This window comes from Balaenoptera acutorostrata, chromosome 3 (assembly GCF_949987535.1).
Source record: "Balaenoptera acutorostrata chromosome 3, mBalAcu1.1, whole genome shotgun sequence".
Classification (NCBI taxonomy): Eukaryota; Metazoa; Chordata; class Mammalia; order Artiodactyla; family Balaenopteridae; genus Balaenoptera; species Balaenoptera acutorostrata.
The window spans coordinates 139,272,894-139,294,513 of NC_080066.1; the positions used below are offsets into that span (position 1 = coordinate 139,272,894).

Consider the following 21,620-nt stretch of genomic DNA (forward strand, 5'->3'; position numbering starts at 1 on the left):
CTCCCTTGCCTAGCACCACCTTGCATGTGTCACACATCATTGCTGGGGGAATTAAGTGCATCTTTGCAACTCCACTGGGAGAGGGTGCCTGCAAGCTTGCACCTGGTTTCCTCCAAGCCCTTTTGCCCTTTGCTGATTTTACTCAGTACCCTTCACTGTAATAGACAATAACCATAAGGTATAACAACTTCTGAGTCCTGTGAATCCTTCCAGCTAATCATCAAGAATGGGGACGGTCTTGAGGACCTCTAAAACAATACGAAGAGCTGCAAAATCTTGCTGAGAAAAATTAAAGAAGTTCTAAATAAATGGAAATATATACTGTGTTCTTGGATTGGCAGTCTTCATTTTGTTAAGATGTCAATTCTCCCCAAATTGATTTACAGATTCAACACAAACCCAATTAAGATCCCAGCAGGGGTATGTGTGTGGGGTGTGTATAGATTAATAAGCTGATTCTAAAACTTATATGGAAATCAAAAGATCTAAAATAGCCAAAATAATTCTAACAGAGAAGCACAAATGTGGAGAACTTGCATTACGTGATTTCCAGACTGAATATGAAGCTATAGTAACCAGGACAGTGCGACACTGGTGTAAAGTTAGATATTTAGAATAAAGGAACAGACTCATAAAACTGATTTTTTGAAAATGTCGTTTAAGTAATACAGCACTAAAAGGAGAGTCTTTTCAAAAATTGTGCTGGCAAAACTGAATATGCATAAGAGAAAACCATGACATTTCAACCCTTACCTCATACCATATGAAAAAGTTAACTTGAAATGAATCAGGGATCTAGACATAAAAGCTAAACTAAAAACTCGTAGAGATAACATAGGAAAAAAATCTTTGAGAACTTGGCTTAGACAAAAATGTATTAGACAGGACAGAAAATACTAACCCTAAAAGGCAAACTAGATAAAGCAGTCTTTGTTCAAAAGAAAATTTTTCACTTCTTTTCTAAGACAACATTAAGAAAATGAAAAGTCAAGCCTCAGACTGAAAAACGACTCATTTCCAAACTATATAACGATTTTAACTCAAAAAGAAACACAAAGAGGGACTTCCCTGGTGGTGCAGTGGTTAAGAATCCGCCTGCCAATGCAGGCAACACGGGTTCGAGCCCTGGTCTGGGAAGATCCCACATGCTGCGGAGCAACTAAGCCCATGCGCCACAACTACTGAGCCTGCGCTCTAGAGCCCGCGAGCCACAACTACTGAGCCCACGTGCCACAACTACTGAAGCCCACGTGCCTAGAGCCTGTGCTCCGCAACAAGAGAAGCCACCGCAATGAGAAGCCCGCACACCGCAACGAAGACCCAACGCAGCCAAAAATAAATAAATATAAGACCTTAAAAAAAAAAAAGAAACACAAAGAACACAAAGCAATGTGCAAAAGATTTGGACAGACATGTGGCAGATTGTATTTTCCAGAGATGGCCCCACAGTATATTTCATCTCCCATGCTCTTCCCCCAACATGATGCTGACACTCTTCCCATTCGTAGTGATGTCTCTGTCCCCTCCCTTTTTGCCTGGTGACTGCCTCAACCATTAGAATATTGTGGAAGTGGCACTCTGACTACCAAGGTCAAGTCACAACAATGCCGTGAACTTCCACTTTGTTTTCTTGGGATGCTAACTTTGGAACACAGCAGGCCAAGCAGCTACATGCATGGAGTGGCCACGTGGAGGTGTTCTGGTTAACAGTCTCCCCTGGATTCATCTGAGAGCCAGCATCAACACCAGAAGTGTGAGTGAGTGGGTCTTCAGATGATTCCAGTCCCCAGCTGCTGAATTACCCCCCAGCCGTCAAGTTGCCCCAACCGATGTCATGTAGAACAGACAGGAGTTGCCTCCACTAAGTTCTAACAAATTGACAATTTGTGAGCAAAGTAATTTGTAACGTCATGCTGTAATAGATAATTTGTTCATGACACTTCACAAAAAATGATGTACAAGCGGCCAAAAAGCATATGAAAAGATATTTAACAACCTTAGTCAACAGGAAAACTTAGGCAAGAGGAAATACCATTACATGCCTAGTAAATGGCTAAAATGTTAACAATTTTAGTGTTTTGACAACTTTAATTGTTGGTGAGGATGTGGAGTATCCCATTGAGAGTGGGATGATAAATTTGTACAACTACTTTGGCAAACTGGCCATTTCTTATAAAGTTAAACCTGTTACACTAATGGTGTAACCCAGCGATTCCCCTCCTTTGTATTTACCCAAGAGAAATGAAAACAAATATTCTCAAAAACACTTATAAACAAATAGCAACCCCAAACTGGAAACAATCCAAATGTCCTTCATCTAGCGAATGGATAAACAAAATATGGTATATCCATTTAATGGAACACTACTATACAGCTGTAAAAAAGAGCCAACGATGATACATGCAACAACATGGATGGATCTTAGAAAACAGTTTGCTGACTGAAAGGAGCCAGGTACAAAAGAGTGCATGCTCTACCATTCCATTTATATCTAATCCTTAGGGACAGAAGGCACATCAATGGTTTCTAGGGACTGGAGGTAGGGTGGGAAATCAACCACAAAGGGACACAAGGGACGTTTTTCAATGATGAAAATGTTCTATATCTTTCTTGTGGTACTAGTGGTTCTAGTGGTATGTACATTTGTCAAAACACATTGAACTTAAGATGGGTGCATTTTATTATATGCAAACCAGTAAAATTGATTTAAACAAAACTTTATTTTTTATATGTAAAGGTCATTCATGACACATTACTTACTCTGAAGAGCTGTCAGCTGAGACAACAGGTCACTTGAGGTGCACATGAGGTCTTCTCCTCCCTTTTTGTGTTGCTCTGTGCTGTTCTTTATGTATGCAATATACTGGAAATTAAAGGCATGTGCTTGCTTTAAGCCGTTTAGTTATAGAAGGTTAATTACCCGTGCAGTCACTTAGCAAACATTTATTGATTCCTCCTCTGTGCGACCTACCATTCTAGGTGCAAGGGTAACAGTGGTGAGCATAGCCCTTGTTAAGCTTACATTCTGGTGAGGGAGGTAAAGGACATTACTTCCTAGTAAGCATTTCAACACCCAAGTAAACACGGTATTCTGAATTTGCCACAAAAATGAATTAAAAGGTATTCTGCCTAAACACACTGTCTTCACAGGAAAAAAAATGATTTTTTTTTTTTGCAAAATGTGTGTTCAGTACATGTTACAAGGCAGCACTGATGCCTCACTGGAGGCGTTCGTAAGACCTCACAGAGATCAAGCCAGGAGAGCCTATGGAATTGCTCACTCTAGTCGGATGTTTCATTGCATTGGGTGGCAGTGGTAGCAGTGGTTTGGGTGTTAAAGTCATGGTTTTCTGTTCTGACCACCCAATGCTCAGGACCTCTAAAGTCTCTGGGAACTCTGAAAGTATGGGCTTTGGGATATAATGTTGGCACTGGCCCAGTTTCAAGAGAGAAATAGTCAAATACTAGAAACTACCGATAAAAATCTTAGAAATAGTGTCTGGTACCATAGGAGAAGTAGACATGGAACTGTTCCACAGGACTGTTTATAAGCATGTGTTAGAGGGTCTCTCATGCAGCCTTGATCTTGTGGCAGTCTTTGCATGGCTTGCTGGCAGGTTTTGCAGTAAACCAAAGTGAAAGTCACCTTAAGCCAAGTCCAAGTCACCATTCTTGCTCTCTTTGAACATGGATCACTGTTCGTAGACTTGCCTAGTTCAGCTGGCCTCTCGTAACTCTCCAACTTTCCTCTCTTAGTCCCCCTTTTTGGTCTCCTCTTCTGTTTACTCTTTAAAAGTTGTCTTTCTCCAGAACTCTGTTCACACCACACTGTTCTCATTCACAATCCCTGAGGAATTTCACCATCTCCCAGGTGTAAATCCTACCTCTATGCTAATGAGACCCTGTCAGACTTTTCCTTGGAGCTCCTCACATGGTGTGATTAGGTGCTCTTGCTCTGGGTGACTCTGTATATGTGCCCTGGGTAGACTGTCACACTTAACAACCAAATTGTAATTATCCATTTGTATACCCATCTCCCCAGTTAGACTGTGAGCTTCCTAAGGGCTTGGGACAGTGTCTTACTCATATTTGTATTCACTGTGCCTTCCCTAGAGTTTGGGACTCACTGATGCTTAAAATGTTTGTTGAATGAAGGGATGCGATCATTAAAACAAAGAGTGGTAAGTGAATAAGATAAACGCATAGGGTCATCCAGGGGCTAGTAGGTGGACCTTGAATCCAAAAACAGAACTTTTAGAATCAGTCTTTAACATAGTCAAAGAGATTTTCCCCTTACTTAGAGTCTTACTGCTGTAGGACTGTTTTTATTTTTCCAGTTATTAAAAATTCAAAAAAAACCCAAAGAGACTCAGTTTCCTAATCTATAAAAGGGACACAATGTAATATCCACATATATTATCCAGGTTATTGTGAGCATCGAGTGGGACTGAACTCCTCTTACATGTGAGGCATTGTGCAAAACTCTTGAAACACGTTGATACAGATCCTGACCTTTGAGGTCAATAAGGTTTACCAGAAAAAAAAATTTTTTAAATTGCATTTCTTTTGCACTTTCAGTTTACAAAGAAGTCACCTTCACGCTATGAATTTAGGAGTTATTCCCATTTTAAGGGGAGAAAAATGAAGCTCACAAGTTAAGTGATCTGCCCAAAGTCACACAGGGTTACTAGTGAGTGACAGATTCAAATAAGTAACTCAAGTATAAATAAGTAAAATATAATCATTTGAGATTGAGGCCTTAATTTTAGGGGTTGGATGAACAAATTCCTTTGCTTTAAAAAAAGCTGAAATCAATATGAAACAGACAACCTAACTTTTTAAATGGGCACAAGACCTGGACAGGTACTTCACAAAGAGGGTATCCAAGTGGCCAACAACCTATGAATAGGTGCTTCATTAATCATCAGGAAAATGCAAATTAAAACCACCAAGGGACACCTCTATACACCCTCCAGAATGATTAAATTGAAAAAGGCCGAGTTTCATAGAGAATGAGGAACAACTGTGCTCTCATACACTACTGGGGGAGTGGCAGTTAGTGCAACAACGTCTTTGGGAGACGGGCACTGAGCACTAAAGTGGACCATATGTCTCCCTATGGCTCCAGAATTACACTTGAGATGTTTACCCAAAAGAAATATGCAATTTTATTTACTAAAAAACATGTAGTAGAATGTTCATAGCAACACTCTTTGTAATAGTCCAAATTAGAAACTCTCTAAACCCCCATCAACAGTAGACTGTATAAATGAACTGTAGTATAGTCATACAATGGAATACAATACATACATACAATACAATACAATACAGAACTAAGGAATGAATGAATCATACCTTCACTCAGTAATAAGAATGAACCTCAAAAACATAATGTTGGGCAAAAGAGGGCATATTGTATCATTTCATACATATAATGTTCAAAAACAGGCAAAACTCGTCTATGGTATTAGAAGTCAGTATAGCATTACCCTTGTTAGGAGGTTAGTGGCAGGAAGGCACAATAGAAGATATCTGGATTCTGTTGATGCTTTGTTTCTTGATCTAAGTGTTGGTTACCCAGTGTATTCATTAAGCTGTGCACTTATGATTTGGGCACTTTTCTGTGTGTACTTTAAGTTTCACTTAAAAAGTTTTAAGAGTTTTTCCTCTCGTAACTAGTGCAGGTGTAGACAATCAACCAAGATCATTGTACAAAGTGAAGTGCGCTTGAACTTACCTCTTTTAATCTTTTATTTTCCAGGAGCAAATCATCTGTTTTTAAATCATGTACATAGATTTCATTTTCTAAGTGCTTTAGAACTTCAAAATGAGCTTTGATTTTATGGCTTTCGTGATCTCTTAATTGTTTTAATTCTTGCTTCTCTTTATTCTGCTCAAACATAAAACCCACAGTTATTGCATAGAGTTCAACTAGCAGGGCCCCAGTGTATTAGTTTGCCTGGACCACATTCAGAGAGGGGTTCTAATTACACCTGACCCTTGAACAATGCAGGGGTGAGGGGCACAAACCCCTTCCACTCAAAAATCTGCGTGTAACTTTACAGTTGGTCCTCTCTATCCCCAGTTTCACATCCGCTGATTGAACCAACCACAGACTGCGTAGTACTGTAGTACTCATTCATTGAAAAAAATCCGCATATAAATGGACCCACAGAATTCAAACCTATGTTGTTAAAGGGTCAACTGTAACTCCTTGACCATCAGCAGAGGTTATGGACACCTTCCCTTGAAAAACTTTATATAAACTCCAAAGCTAATGGACTCTGGGAAATGAGTCTATGGATCCCAAGTTAAGAGCCAAAGTTAAGTTGTTGAGACAATTTCACAAAATAGAATATACTTTGACATATGAACAACTACCTGGCAAAAATGGGGAAGCAGGGAGTGGAATTTATTGAGGCTCTTTCAGTGAGGACTTAATATTTCTCAAAAGAAGAAGAATATTACTTTATGGATTTTTCAGAGTTCTCTACACTTTTCTCTACTGAATTCTCTAGGCAGTTTTCTATTATTATACTGCTATAAATCACATAATCTTTGTACATTGTATAATCATCCCTAGCAGCATCTTATAAAGAATATGGAATTATATATATAGTATACTTACTTGTAATTTTCCCCTTCATATGTTTCTATTTCCATAATGCACTGAAAGTTATTTTTGAGGTCAGTGACTCTCAAAGAATATGTTTTATTTTTAATTAACCAACTCTACATACATATGTTTATCATTAAGTATTGATTATAAAATTTGAAAAGGTATTAAGCATCTATTCACCTGATCCCATTTCATTCACCCCCTCCACACCCACAACTTTAGCCCACTTGTCCTTGTCTTCATAGGAATTTACCAGAATAACAGATCTGAAAAGAACCTTAGGAAGCATACTCCAATCTCTACCTTTTAAATAAGGAAACTGAATCCTCCCCAGTGATTTTCCAGTTTTTTGTTTTGTTTTGTTTTTTTAAATTTTGGCCACGCAGCACGGCATTTGGGATCTTATTCCCTGACCAGGGATCGAACCTGCACCCCTGGCATTGGAAGGTGGATTCTTAACCACTGGACCACCGGGGAAGTCCCAGGTTACATGTTCATTGCTTCTGAAGTTGCTCTCTCTCTACATACACACACATACACACGCACACACACACAGACGTATATATATGTGTGTGTGTATATATATCTATATACATATGTGTATGTTGTGATTAAAAATTTCAAAACATTGATATTAACAGGGTAAGTTTAAAAAATGTGAATTTCTTGAAAACTCTAATGTGCTAGGTAAGTATCACTGTCTGTATATACCAATATTCTAATAAAAGAAAAAAGAATGAATACATTGACTCTTTACCGTGTTGTTAAGGTATCTTAAAAAGTCTCTTGACAATTGAGAAATGTGATCATTCAGTAAATTCTGCTCCTGCTTTTGTGCTATAAAAGAGAGAGAGAGAGAGAAAAATAACCACCTACAATGTTCCTTAATTAAAAGACAATAATCAAAATAAGACATATGCCTGCTTTTAGAAGCCAAACACTATTATAAGGCTTATAACAAAAACTGGAAGTCAGGTGCTCCCCAATGTTGCATCCACCCCTGTGTTTGACTCCTCAGAATCAACCATCTTTAACTCATCTTAACTTTTTCCTCGTACATTTTCTTAAAAATTTTTTTTCTTAAAATTTTTTCTTTAAGAAACTTTTTAATTTTCTTTCTTAACTTCTTCTGCTCGCTTCCTAACATAGTAGAGGAGGACACAGCCCACTTACCCCCATCCCTACACCTCCCGCCCACACCCGCAGCCTCCATGTCCCCTCCCTCAACCTCCTCGTGAAGTTGTGGATTTTATTTAAATGAATTTTGTTTGGATCATTATGACAATGTAAATATTATTCACTGATGAGACAACCTGTGTAGTATGATTACACTTCCTTTCTTATATAGTTTCTTGTTTTTCCTGGAGGTAAAAATTACCTCACTTTTAAAAAAAATTGCTTAGTTTTCCATGTACATGTCATTAATTCATATCAAAATCTATAACAGAATTGTAAAATCTTTCTGAACATTACTTCCCACGTGGTCAAACACATTAGGTAATCCATCAGTTCCCTTTCTCTGCCCTCTCCCACTACCTTCTGTACATTTTTCTTTAGTCCTGCCGCAAAGCTGACCTCCTGGGACTTCCCTCTGCATCTCTCTCATGTTGGACCTCCTGCTTTCTGAATCTCATACCTTCTTCTTTCTCTTGATTTATTTCCTCTGTTTGTTGAAGCAAATTTTATGTAGCTTCCTGAGACAGAGTAAATGAGATCTTGTATATCTAAATATATCTCTATTCTAAATCTATACTTGACTGGTAGTTTGGATGGGTATCTAATGTTGGAAATTATTTTCTCTCAAAATTTTGAGGGCAATGTCTTCTAAATTCTATTATGATATTGATGTTAAGAAGTCTGAGACCTGGGGCAACAAATTCCCAGTTGGTTAGCTGAGGCTTTTTGCATCTACATCTCAGTCTACTTCTCCTTCTATTAATAATTCTATTAGCTATTATGAGATGGGCCAACATCTTTATGAGAATGGCCATAATAACTTACTCATTGAGTGATTCATCCTAACAATACTTGCTGAGCAATTCTGCTACTTTCCCCCTCCTTTTCCCACATGTCAATTCCTAATAAATGTCTTATACTCTAAATTCCATCTCAATCTCTTTCTCTGGAGAACTCAACCTGCAGCAAATTTAATTGGAATAGTGCCAAACTTATCAATTAATTGTGAAAAACTGACTTTCTTTTAATTCAGTTTTCTCATTTAGGAATAGGAGATGTCTCTAAATTTATTCAAGTCTTCTTATATATTTCTTAGCAAACCTCTCTTCATATAGAGTTTACAGATTTCTTTTTAAGGTTTTTCATGGTTTTCTTATATTTGTGGCTATTATTGATTTCTCTATTGAATAAAGCTCTTTCATTATAAAAAAAAAAGAAGTCTGAAACCATTCTGATACTAATCTTTTGTGTGTGAGATCTGCTTTTTCTCTCTAGAAGCTTTTAGGATCTTCTTTTTTTTTTTTTCTCCTGAAATCCATCAGTGATGTAGCTTAATGTCTTTTCTTTCATATATTGTACTGGGGATTGACAGGCCCTTTAAGGCCCTTTCAGGCCCTTTAAAATAGGAAGTTCATATTCTCCAGTTCTGAGAAATATGTTTGTAATATTTCATTGATAACTTTATACTTCCCATTTTTTTTCTGGCCTCTTTTTCTGGCCTTCCTGTTAGTCAGATATTTGACACCTCAGAACAGTTTTATAATTTCCTTACCATTTTATCCTGTTATCTCCTTATTTTTTGTTCTATTTTTGGAGAGATTTCCTTAACTTTTCTTATAATCCTCTTACTGAATTCTAAAATTTTAGTTGCTACATTTTTTATTCTTAAGAGCTCCTTTTTGTTCTTTGTTCTTTCTTTTAAGCATCTTGTTCTTTTTTCATAAATGCAATATCTTATTTTATTTCTCTAAGAATATACTTTAAGATATATTCTCTATACTAGAGAGAACATATATTCTGAACAATATACAGAGAATATATACATATTATATATAATAATATAGAGAGAATATATACTCCCTGAGAATTTATCTTTAAAAGTATTCTTATGTTATTTGTGTTTATGTTTCCACCAAGTTCTGTTTTACTATCTGCTTTAGTTTATGTCATTCATACTGGAGTTTTTCCTGAGATGTCTGGTGACCTTTGACTATCTAATCCTACTTAAGAGTGAGGGACTAAAAGGTTTGGTTCCTCGGTGGACTTCACTGTACAGTGATCAGGAAGTGATCACCCATTTTGTTGGGGGGCTCTCAAATGTTAGATTCTGTGGAGCTCTTTGAAACTGTTCAGTGTCCTTGGGGAAGAATCCAACCATCTTCAGGGTGGGGAAGGGATCACAGAAGAGTTATAACACAACTGGCTGGCAGCCTTCATCAAGCTGAGCAGTAGAAGGGGGTCTCAGAACAGCACCTGTCTTCTGCCCTCAGCCATATCTGATATCCTGAAGTTTAGAACCCTCTTGCCCAATTTCTCTTCTGGCATTGTGGAGGAGTAGTCAGTCAGTGGCACAGAAGAGGACATTTGACCTGGGGGTCTAACTGCTCGCTATAAAGACTTTCAGCTAATCTTCAGCCCCATGACTCATCTCAGGCTTCACAGTATCCCTGTCCTCCAATGTCCAAGACTTCCCTGGTCCTGAGGAGAGAACTTCTCGTCCTCATGCTATGCTTCTCTGTGAGCACTTGCTAGTTAAACTTCTTTTTCTGCTAATACCTCTATCCAATACACCTTCCAACAATTTGCTGTTATTTGTTATCTGTTGATGTCTTCTCTGCCAGTCTCTTTGTACTTGTGGGTTTATATCTTTAAATAAATCTTTTGCACATATTTTATGAAGTTTTATTAGGGAGCAAAGATAGATGCATGTGTTTTATCCATCATATTTAATCACAAGTCACAACATTATTCTTTATGTGTACTGAGCCTTTATATTCTACCCTCTGTAAGTCTCACTCCTGGCAGGTGAAGTATATTTTCCTACTCTCTGAAGTACATTGCTCTTATGTCCCCTTTCCTTCTTTTCTCCTGCCTTCCTCTCTTTTCTCTACTTTCTTCAGTATTTTATCCCTTTTCTTTGACTTAAGAGAATCAGTTCTTGCAATACACTGCAATATACTGCAATATATTTCTTATTTTTATACTCATAGTGTTTCTTATATCCTCCACCCAGTGCAAGAAGGGATAAAGGAAGGGTAGGGGAGTAGAAAATTGGGAACAGAGTACATATATGTTGCAAGTCTTGGTAAAAGTGGTAAAAAAACAAGAAAACCTAACTGAATTGACTAAATGTAAATGTGGCAAAAGTGGAAAATCAACTGAGGAATGGGAACCAGACCCAGGTACTTTTTCTTATAATATTCTTATATTCTTAAAAATCCACCTTCCTTGAAAGTTACCACTATTAACTTTGAATATCTGTTTATTTCACATTTGACCATATTGGGTTTCCATATGACTACCCTGTTTTGACACACTGCTTTAATTCCTATCCCCATATTCATCTTTACCAGCTGGTCAGTCCCACCACAGTGCACATTTTTTACTCCCATTCCAGTAAAAAATGTGCACATTTTCTGTAATTTTGGTCCTGGCCTGATTCCAGTGGCACTTCTTCCATCATCTAGAAGACAGAAGTTCTAGAAGTTGTCCTGCTTAATAACCTAAATCCTTGGATAATGATCCTTTACTCCCCAAATTCAAAACAAGACTCACACCTCTAGGGATGGATCTGGATCTGTGAAATTTGGGGTTCAGGGTTAGATGACCACATCCAATTTTTGTGGAGAAAATAATTATTTTTTATATTAAACACACACATCGTGTGCCATGTAATAAAACACAAAATATGCATACTTTCAGACACATTTCATCTTCTCTATGAAGCCCCCAGATCTGAGACAAGCTGTTATCTATCCCTGCCTTAGGGGCAGATTAGTGAAAAAAATCTAAGGAGTACATACCTTATAAATGATTAAAGTCATAGCTGGAAAATGATTAAAGTCAAGCTGTAAATTCATGTTAAGAAACAAAATATTCTCCACATGGCAGGAGATAAAGGAGTTGGTTCTACCTTTACCAAGTACAGAGAGAAACGATAAATATAGTTGCTACTAATTCTTAATTTTAAACAGTTTTAAAAGAGAAAAGGAGAAATTTGACAAGAGTTAACAGTAAGATTGTGGTGCAGAGAAGAGGAAATTAGTAGAAGAGGCAAAAACTAGAGAATAGAGAGTTAAAGGTGATGGGAGAAGTTGGGAGAATTTCACCATTGGCTTGTGATGAATGATCCACTTTGTGTTAGCAGACAACAGTGAAATCCTTACCTGGGCTTGAGTTCAATTACTAAGTGCTTCATATGTACCTGTAAGAATATCAACGAGATTTTCAAATTGTCTGTTTTTGTCCATGTATTCTTCTTCTGCCACCTGAAGCTGTGGAAGACACTCGACTAGTTCACCTTCCTTTTCTTTGTTAATTTGTGTTTCCTCAGCGAATCTTTGCTTTAAAGACAATAAAGCTGATTGTGAGGTATGATTTTGGAGAATTCACACAGTATTCTAGAGTAGAAGGTAAGTTCTTTGGTGGGGAAAGTTCTGTCTGTCTTGGACTCCTCTTATCCTAAGGTGCATAGAAAGGTATCTGGCACATACTAGATATTTAATAAATATTTGTTGGCTGACTCACTGACTCTCTGGCAATCTATACTGTTAGGAGATTAAATTCACTGGGCTCTCCAAAGATCCTTTCAGTTCTATAGCTGTACTGCTATGGTTCTATTACTGCTGCCTAATGTGTACCCCAAAAACATATTTGAGAAACTTTCTCTTGATTGATATTTTATGAAAAAAAACAAAACAAAACCAGGCAGCAAAATAAAATATACACCAGCTCTAAGAAATGTGGATGTAAGTAAGAAATGGGAAGGGGGTAGAAATAAATGGATATGATACTACAATAAATGGGTTAAAAGTGCCAAAAGCAAAACATGAAAATGCCTGCTTATTTATTCAAACTCAGGTTTTATTTAGTTTCAAGTGGAATATAGTTGAATCTCTCTTGGAAAGTCAGGGTGGATTTAAAATAGTGACAAAGGCAAAGACAGTCAACTGACATTTACTATCCACTCTCCTGTCCTTCGATATCAGGACTCTTTGAGTTTTAGCTGAGCATATGGCTGCCAACTAGAGTGATTTCTCAGCTTCCCTTGCAGGTGGGTGTGACCAATGAGTTGTGAGCGGAAGTGGGGTGTGCCATTTCTGGGTCCTGACCCTGCAACAGGAAGGGGCATGTGCCCCCTGGGTCCTTCCTCCTTCCCCTGGCTGGGAGAGGATGAGAATGGAAGCTGCCACGTGGACCCAAAGATGTTAGTCTCATGCCGAGGGTGGCAGAGCTACCCTTCCAGCCCTCCACCCCTTCCCTTCAGCCTATACCGGGAAAGAGAAATCAACATCTCTCTTCTGTAATGACCATGTCAGAAGTATCTGAGTATCTGTCTTAAATAGATACTCAAAGATTTAAACTGGCCATAATTGACCCAGTTTACTCTTAAAAACTTTTATTTTTATTTTTTATTTTTATCTAAGTTGCATACACACATAATTTAAAGGAAACCCTGAGGGCCAGCAGAGCAATGCCAGACATGCTTCCCCAGTGGGAGATGCCCTCACAACATAGCCTACCAGAGGCTAGTTTCCATTGACCCCACCAAAGCGGTAACTTAGTGCAAGAGAAGGAGATCCACAGGGGTAGATGTGAAGGACTCCCTGGCCTAGAAGCCCCATGTTTAAATTGGAACCAACATCTCTTGGACATACCTCCTAGGTCCATACAAGGGACATGCCCATTTAAAAGAGGCACCAAATCCAGGAAAGCCCAATGCTCTGGTTTCCCACTAGTTGTTCTCCTGGTCAAATGCAGCATACTAATAAAGGGTTGTTCTATATAAGCAATGTTGCCTGATAATACAACTGATAATCCACCTTTATCAGGCTACTAGGGGAAGAGCCAGAAAGTTACACCAAGGTCAATTTCCCAGTAAAGGATAGAGGATTGTTAACCCTTTAGTACACATCTTGCTTATGTTCACTGCATTTTGGCATCTCTTTGATAGAGCACCTTGCTCGCACCCTAATTAATACAGTGATATGCTGTCCCATTCCAAATTACCATTAGAATCCTTATGAATAATACAGAAAGACAAAAACATACATAAAACACCGTAATATAAAAATATTACTATGCAGAATCAGGAGTAAATTCTCCAGACTGCAGTATTAAGAAACCCATATCTATACTATATTCTGTAAAAAAAGAATGGCCTGGGGGGATAAGGAGGCATGTGAATGCATTCATTCATTCCCATTGCCTGCACAAGGCTGAGGCTGCCAGCACCACCCTGACAAGAAACCATGCTCTTGTTTTATGCTTGGAGTGAGGGTTTGGGTATCAGATGCTGCTGCAGCTCAGGCAAGGTGGTGTTTGCTGGCTCAGCTTCTTGGAGTTGGGTGACCTGTCAGGCCCACAGCTTCCTCAGATCATTCAAATCTTCCCTCAGCTTCCCTGAGTCCTGAGCCACGTGCATACGTAGCCCAGTGATGAAAGGCTCCGGCTTCTGCTGCAATTTCTGGGGGTTGAAGCCTTGGAAAGGACAGAGGCCAATGCAGGTACCAGTCCAAGCTCACGAGTTCCACTCATCCTGCGACTTCCAGTTTGACCTTGCTTTCTCCACTTCCTGCCCATCTTTCCTTCCCAACTGCCTACCCTGCTGCCTTTGGGCCCCGGCTCCAGATGTAAAGCTGAAAGACTCACTAGACTACATAACGAGCTCCCACAATGGCAGAACGTCAAATCCTCTAATAAACCCCTTTCCTGGTAGCTCTGTTTCTCTGACTGAACCTTGCCAGATACGGGGCTGAAGGACCCAGCAGATCCAACTATGATCAATGTGTCAGTGCTAGATCCGAGTGATGCAGAAGGCTTTGCAAGCTCTGATAGGAACATTGTAGTGGAGGCCCCTCGGTATCAGAGCCAAGTCTATAGAAGACTTAGTCACAGCACCGCCTAGAAGAAAACACCTCTCAAGATTTGGAAGTTTACATTCTGAACCAGTGACTAATATTCAGGGCTGTTTTCCCTGGGAATTTTGGGTCAGGGGCCCAAGTAGCAGTGGGCTTTCTCACTATTAAACCTAATGATTTTGCTTTCCCTCCCTGTGAATTTGGGCTCTGTCAGTCCAGAGATCTTACTACTGGTGAGAAGAATGATTCTATCAAGGGTACAATAATGGTTCCATAAACCAAAATCTGAGGGTGTTTCCTCTCCATTTTGGGCTCCTCATGCCACTGAACTAAAGGTAGACAGGGATTCCAAAGTGCCCAGGGTTGTTGATGATGATTTTCAAGGGGAAAAGGGATTTATAATAATGTCGCACAGGCTGCCATCTGTCCGTGACTTTGTGTAAATGAGGCACAGGTGGACGGAGTCCTGCAGGGAGCACACAGCCTGGCAAGCAGACTGTCTGCAGAAATTTTCTCATCTGCAGTCTTATACTTCTAATTTACTTATTTTGCCTAATTTCATTGTACAGGTTTGAATGCAATGTTAAATGGTGTCCTTGTCTTATTCCTGACTCTAAGAGGATTGCCCTCATTCGTTTACCATTAAGTACGACTGGTAAACTCTGTCAGCTCTATTTCAAAAAACGTCTGAGATGCTGACTACTTCCAACTGCCTCCTCAGTTATCATTCTGGTTCAAGCTACTTGAACCACTTGGTGTACTGCTCTAGCTTGCTAATTCGTCTTCCTGCATCCACCAGTGCTTTCCTAAATTCTGCTCAACATAGCAGCTAGAGTGATCCTATTTAAATGAAAATCAGATTATTTCAGAATAAATAATCTTCACTCAGAACCTTCTATTGGCTTCCCAGCCCATGCAGAGTGAAAGACAAAGTTCTCACAAGGTGTGGCAAACCTGGGGATGCCCCTTTTAGATCTACCCTCAAGGAAGAATTCACTGTCCTGTGGCAAGGAGTGTGGTTAGCTGACAGCCTCCAGTGTGGTTGGCTCCTTCAGAGTGGCCTTGGCTACCTAGCCAAGACCATGCTCTTTGAGGGGCGGCCTCCAACTAACTATGTGAGCAAAGAGACGGTACAAGGGTAGAGCCCTTTCTGCCCAAGGCACGCCTCTTCTAATGGACGATCCTTGCTCTGGAGTTCCCCGGAGAGTTTGCAGTTTACATAATGGTCCCTGCCCAGTCCTTTCATAGGCATTACACCCTAATAAACCTTTGCACTCCTAATTCCATGTCAGCATCTGCTTCTGGAAGATGAGTCCCTAGAACCTCCAGCACTCTCCCCCATCTCTGCTGCAATCACACTGCCTCCTTGTCATTCCTCAAATAGGACAGTCCTGCCTCAGAACCTGCATGCTCAGCGTGTCCTCTGCCTGCAGCCACCTTCTCCAGATATCTGCACATCACACTTCCTCATAGCCTTTGGGGCTGTACCCTTCTCTGATTCCCTGTTTAAAATGGCACACAGACCGCATTACATACACTCACCCTATCCCACTTCCCTGTTTTATTTTCTCTAGAGCATTTATCACCACTGAATATATTACGTGTTCTACTGTTTATCTTGTTATTTTCAATCTCCCCCACCCCACTGGAATGTAAGCTTCATAAGGCTTCTGTTTCTTTCCCCCTTTTTAAAAATTTCTAGTTTTCAGCATCTAGAAAAATACTGGGTACCCACACATGCTACAACCAATGGAGAAATGCTTTCCGCCTTGCTTCTTCCTTCTGTTCCTTCTAATTTTGTATAGGTTTGTGCAATGCTTTCTTTCCCTGGTTTGTTCCCTGAGTTGTGCCAGTTCCCATTTCCCCTCTTCCTATTTCTGGCCATCCCCTTCTGACGTCTCTTCCCTGAGTTCCTATATTTCCATATTGCTAATCTTCCTTGGCACTTCTATGAAATTGTTTTTTTCTGAATTCATGGAGGGATGTTGAGTCACAGTTTTCATCTGTTCCAGCACCATTTTTCTGAGCGTTCTTCATTTGATGGAAAGTTTCATTGCCCCTTCACTGGTTTTTCTCATAGTATTTTTGTATGGAAGACATATCTGCTTCTTTTTTGCTATTTACATTAGAAAGAATTGGTTTTTTCTGGGACCAGTTATCTGCAGAGGGTTTCTGCAGGACGTGGCAGGGTGTGTGTGGTGGGAGGAAGAGTGGGCTTGGACCAGGGTAAGATCTAAACTTTGAAATGTAAGGACTCCCTACTCCCTTGCCTTCAAATAAATCTTCTCTTTGGGGTAGTCAGGCCTTTTTTTCCCCTCCTCAAACTGAATCAAGTTCAGGAAGCCTTCTGCTACCATCTCTTTTCTCCTCAGCTACTCTTCCAATGGTGGTCTCCAAGAAACATGCCCTTGTCTATCAAGGTAACACCATCACCTTGAAAAGGTTTGTTTTCTGCTGCGTTTCCAGAGACCTAGCCACTCTGGGCCTCCTGGGTCCTTGCAGTGACTTTTCTCTCCACTTCCCCCATCATCCATGCTCTATTCTACCTCAGGTCAGCCCTTGGTAGTTCCCAGGTCAGTGCCATGCCCTGTCTTTAAGGAGGACTTCTGAGATTGGCCTTCTTGGTCTCCCTCACCCTTCATTACTCTCTCCAGCCTCTCCTGTTCCAGCTCTGCATGGTTTTACCCAACACTCCACCTGTCTCCATGGATTTTGCCAGCACTTCCACAAAACTTGGAGTGTGTGATTTTTTTTTTTTAACTGAAAGCATATTTCTTGTTGTTCTATTTCTTTTTTAGAAAAAGAAGAAAGATTCAGAATTTAATTGTAGTCTTGTTTATACTAGAAGATTTACTTTACTTCTAACTGATTAAAATAGCATGAAATACACCCTCCCCTGCATATCACCATCTAAAATTATTCTTAGACGTAAAATAAAATTTACCTCATACTTGCTCAACTCTCGAATTAACTTTTTTTCTTTGGCAACAAATTCCTCTTCCTCTTGTTTTAATTCTAATGTAAGTTGTTCAATCTGTGCCAAAAACTCATTGATTTCATTTTCTCTGAAACTGGTCTAATTAGGGGAAATAAATGAGGATTTATCATTTGTTTTGTAGCAGTCAGTATTACATTTTCAAACAGCCAGGTAAATTAATATTTCTGTGCATGAGACTTGGCTCTGATTTCAGGTTATATTATTTCTCAGTAACCACTGAGGGGGATCTTTTTTTCCCTCCAGAGATTAACTTCTTCACCAAACAATAGCTATAAATGACATGAGGAAATGGGGAATGGGAGTAGTAGGGGATGGAGGGTAGGCAGAGGATAAATATAGGAGCTAAATAAATGATGTTTAGTCTCCTTATTTTTAGATAGTTTCCCTAAACACTATCTTCAAGTTTCAGTTACATGCTTCAAAAGCATATTCTGGAGAGAATTGCTACTTTGCTAAATTCCTATAGTTAATACATAGCAATTGGTTACATTTCTCAAGAAAGTTACATAATTCACTCTAAACATGAAATCAGCAGAAAGCAAAATACCTTTTAATAAGGTAAGGTTTAATGAAATACTGAAGAATTACTGACATGCAATATAGGGAGTAAATACTAAGTTCCTTGAGTTCCTTTACCTCTTGTAATAATTCACTGCGTCTAAGTTCAGCATCCTGAATTTTATCTATAATTTCTTGTGTTTCAGCCCTTATCATGTTGGTCCAACGTGCATGTTTTTTTAGCAAACAAGCTATTTTCCACTGAGTTATAATACTAGAGATTAGAACAAAAAAAAATTATCATCAAATTGACATCACAGTTTACTGAAAAGATGAAGGAATTCAAAACAAAACAAATCCTACTATGATTATATAAAATTGTTTGTGCCATTGATGATGTAGACTAGACATGTTAGCTGAAAAAATAAGACAAAACATTAACTGCCTCAATGCCATCTCTGCAAGTTGCTTCACATTAAGTTGTGTCAGTACATCCAACAGGACAGTGGACAAACCACACTTTACCTAGAGCTTGCCTCCTCTAGGTAAAGGAGAGAAATGGGGAAGGCTCAGGGGTGTTTGAAAAAGAAGAGTGCCAGACAGAAATAGTAAAAGAATTACCTAAACTACTCAAAGTGCTAGTAAGAAATTTCAAGCTTCTAGGTTCTCAAATTTTTCTCTCCACTACAACATAAAAAAGCTATATAACTAGAGAAGAGTAAAAATGTGCAATTGGAGTCTTAAAAATAATATTATAATAATGACAACAATAATAAAATATAGCTATGTTTCTGCAAGTGCTTTCTAGGTGCCAGGCACTGAGCTACATACTGTACATTGATCATCTCATTTACCATTCACAGCAACCTTACGAGGTGGGTGCTACTATCATTCCTCACTTTATAGGGATGGGAGCGGAGAGATTATTAAATAACTTAGCCCTGGTCACAGAGCCAATAAGAGGCAGAGCAAACAAAGTAGTCCATCTGTAGAGCCTGTGTACTTAACCACTCTCCTCTGTCCCTGCACATCACCTTCCTTACTGGTACACATAGGAGCATGGATGAGCAAAGAGGCATTGCACATCTTGGCAATTTTACTCTTTGGTGACTTCACATGATTGGAATGAAAAACTTTGTTTCTGTTCAATGCCAAAAAAATCAAACTAACAAACACATCTAGATCCAAGAAAACTCACACAATTTAATTTGGGAAAATAATTTCCTTGGACTCTAGCAAGCAACAAGCACTCTGACATCCTTCCAACTTTGGGGCACTGTTAATTAAGAAAACATATACTGAGGTTGGTTCAAGATGGCAGAGTAGAAGGACATGCACTCACTCCCTCTTGTGAGAGCACCGGAATCACAATTAACTGCTAAACAATCATCAACAGGAAGACACTGGAACTCAACAAAAAAGATACCCCACATCAAAGACAAAGGAGAAGCCACAATGAGATGGTAGGAGGGGCGTAATCAAATAAAATCAAATCCCATAACCATTGGGTGGGTGACTCACAAACTGGAGAACAATTATACTACAGAAGTCCACCCACTGGAGTGAAGGTTCTGAGCCCCACATCAGGCTTCCCAACCTGGAGATATGGCAATGGGAGGAGGCATTCCCAGAGAATCTGACTTTGAAGGCTAGCAGGATTTGATTGCAGGACTTCAAAAGGACTGGGGGAAACAGAGACTCCACTGTTGAAGGGCACACACAAAGAAGTGTGCACATCAGGACTCAGGGGAAAGGAGCAGTGACCCCATAGGAGACTGAACCAGACCCACCTGCTAGTGTTGGAGGGTCTCCTCCAGAGGTGGGGGGGGGGGATGTGGCTCACTGCAGGGACAAGGACAATGGCAGCAGAAGTTCTAGGAAGTACTCCTTGGTGTGAGCCCTCCCAGAGTCCACCATTAGCTCAACCAAAGAGCCTGCAGGCTCACGTGCTGGGTTACCTCAGGCCAAACAACCAACAGGGAGGGAACTCAGCCCCACCCATCAGCAGACAAGGGGATTAAAGTTTTTCTGAGCTCTGCCCATCAGAGCAACAACCAGCTCTACCCACCACCAGTCGTTCCCATCAGGAAGTTAGCACAAGCCTCTTAGAAAGCCTCATCCACCAGACAGCAGAAACAAGAAGAAAGACAATCTTGAAGCCTGTGGAACGAAAACCACATTCACAGAAAGATAGACAAAATGAAAAGGCAGAGGACTATGCACCAGATGAAGGAACAAGATAAAACCCCAGAAAAACAACTAAACAAAGTGGAGATAGGCAACCTTCCAGAAAAAGAATTCAGAATAATGATAGTGAAGATGATCCAAAACCTCGGAAAAAGAACGGAGGCAAAGATCGAGAAGATGCAAGAAATGTTTAACAAAGACTTATAAGAATTAAACAACAAACACCTAGAAGAATTAAAGAACAAACAAACAGAGATGAACAACACAATAACTGAAATGAAAAATACACTAAAAGGGGGCTTCCCTGGTGGCACAGTGGTTGAGAATCTGCCTGCTAATGCAGGGGACACGGGTTCGAGCCCTGGTTTGGGAAGATCCCACATGCCGCGGAGCAACTAGGCCCGTGAGCCACAACTACTGAGCCTGCGCGTCTGGAGCCTGTGCTCCGCAACAAAAGAGGCCGCGATAGTGAGAGGCCCGCGCACCGCAATGAGGAATGGCCCCCGCTTGCCGCAACTAGAGGAAGCCCTCCCACAGAAACGAGGACCCAACACAGCCAAATAAATAAATAAATAAATAAATAAATAATTAAAAAAAAATACACTAAAAGGAATCAATAGCAGAATAACTGAGGCAGGAGAACAGATAAGTGACCTGGATGACAGAATGGTGGAATTCACTGCCACGGAACAGAATAGAGAAAAAAGAATGAAAAGAAATAAAGACAGCCTAAGAAACCTCTGGGACAACATTAAATGCAACATTCACATTATAGGGGTCCCAGAAAGAGAAGAGAGACAGAAAGGACCCGAGAAAATATGTGAAGAGATTATAGTCAAAAACTTCCCTAACGTGGGAAAGGAAATAGTCACCCAAGTCCAGGAAGCACAGAGTCCCAGGCAGGATAAACCCAAGGAGAAACACACTGAGACACATAGTAATCAAATTGACAGAAATTAAAGACAAAGAAAAACTATTAAAAGCAACAAGGGAAAAAGGACAAATAACATACAAGGGAAGTCCCATAAGGTTAACAGCTAATTTCTCAGCAGAAACTCTACAAGCCAGAAGGGAGTGGCATGATATATTTAAAGTGATGAAAGGAAAGAACGTACAACCAAGATTAATCTACTTGGCAAGGATCACATTCAGATTCAATAGAGAAATCAAAAGCTTTACAGACAAGCAAAAGCTAAGAGAATTCAGCACCACAAAACCAGCTCTACAACAAACACTAAAGGAACTTCTCTAAGTGGGAGAAGAAAAAGACCTACAAAAACAA

General features: G+C 39.7%; 1 protein-coding gene across 1 annotated transcript in view; it reads right to left on the reverse strand.

The window, feature by feature from the left end:
* Window positions 1-21,620, reverse strand: part of CCDC175 (coiled-coil domain containing 175) — a 69,109-nt gene that overhangs the window by 7,489 nt on the left and 40,000 nt on the right. The window contains exons 12-17 of the mRNA XM_007193003.3: window positions 18,290-18,425; window positions 17,600-17,731; window positions 12,000-12,138; window positions 7,377-7,456; window positions 5,738-5,890; window positions 2,761-2,863 (exon numbers count right to left, since the gene is read on the reverse strand). Of these exons, the coding sequence (XP_007193065.2) occupies window positions 2,761-2,863; window positions 5,738-5,890; window positions 7,377-7,456; window positions 12,000-12,138; window positions 17,600-17,731; window positions 18,290-18,425 (743 nt within the window). The remainder of the gene's footprint in view (window positions 1-2,760; window positions 2,864-5,737; window positions 5,891-7,376; window positions 7,457-11,999; window positions 12,139-17,599; window positions 17,732-18,289; window positions 18,426-21,620) is intronic.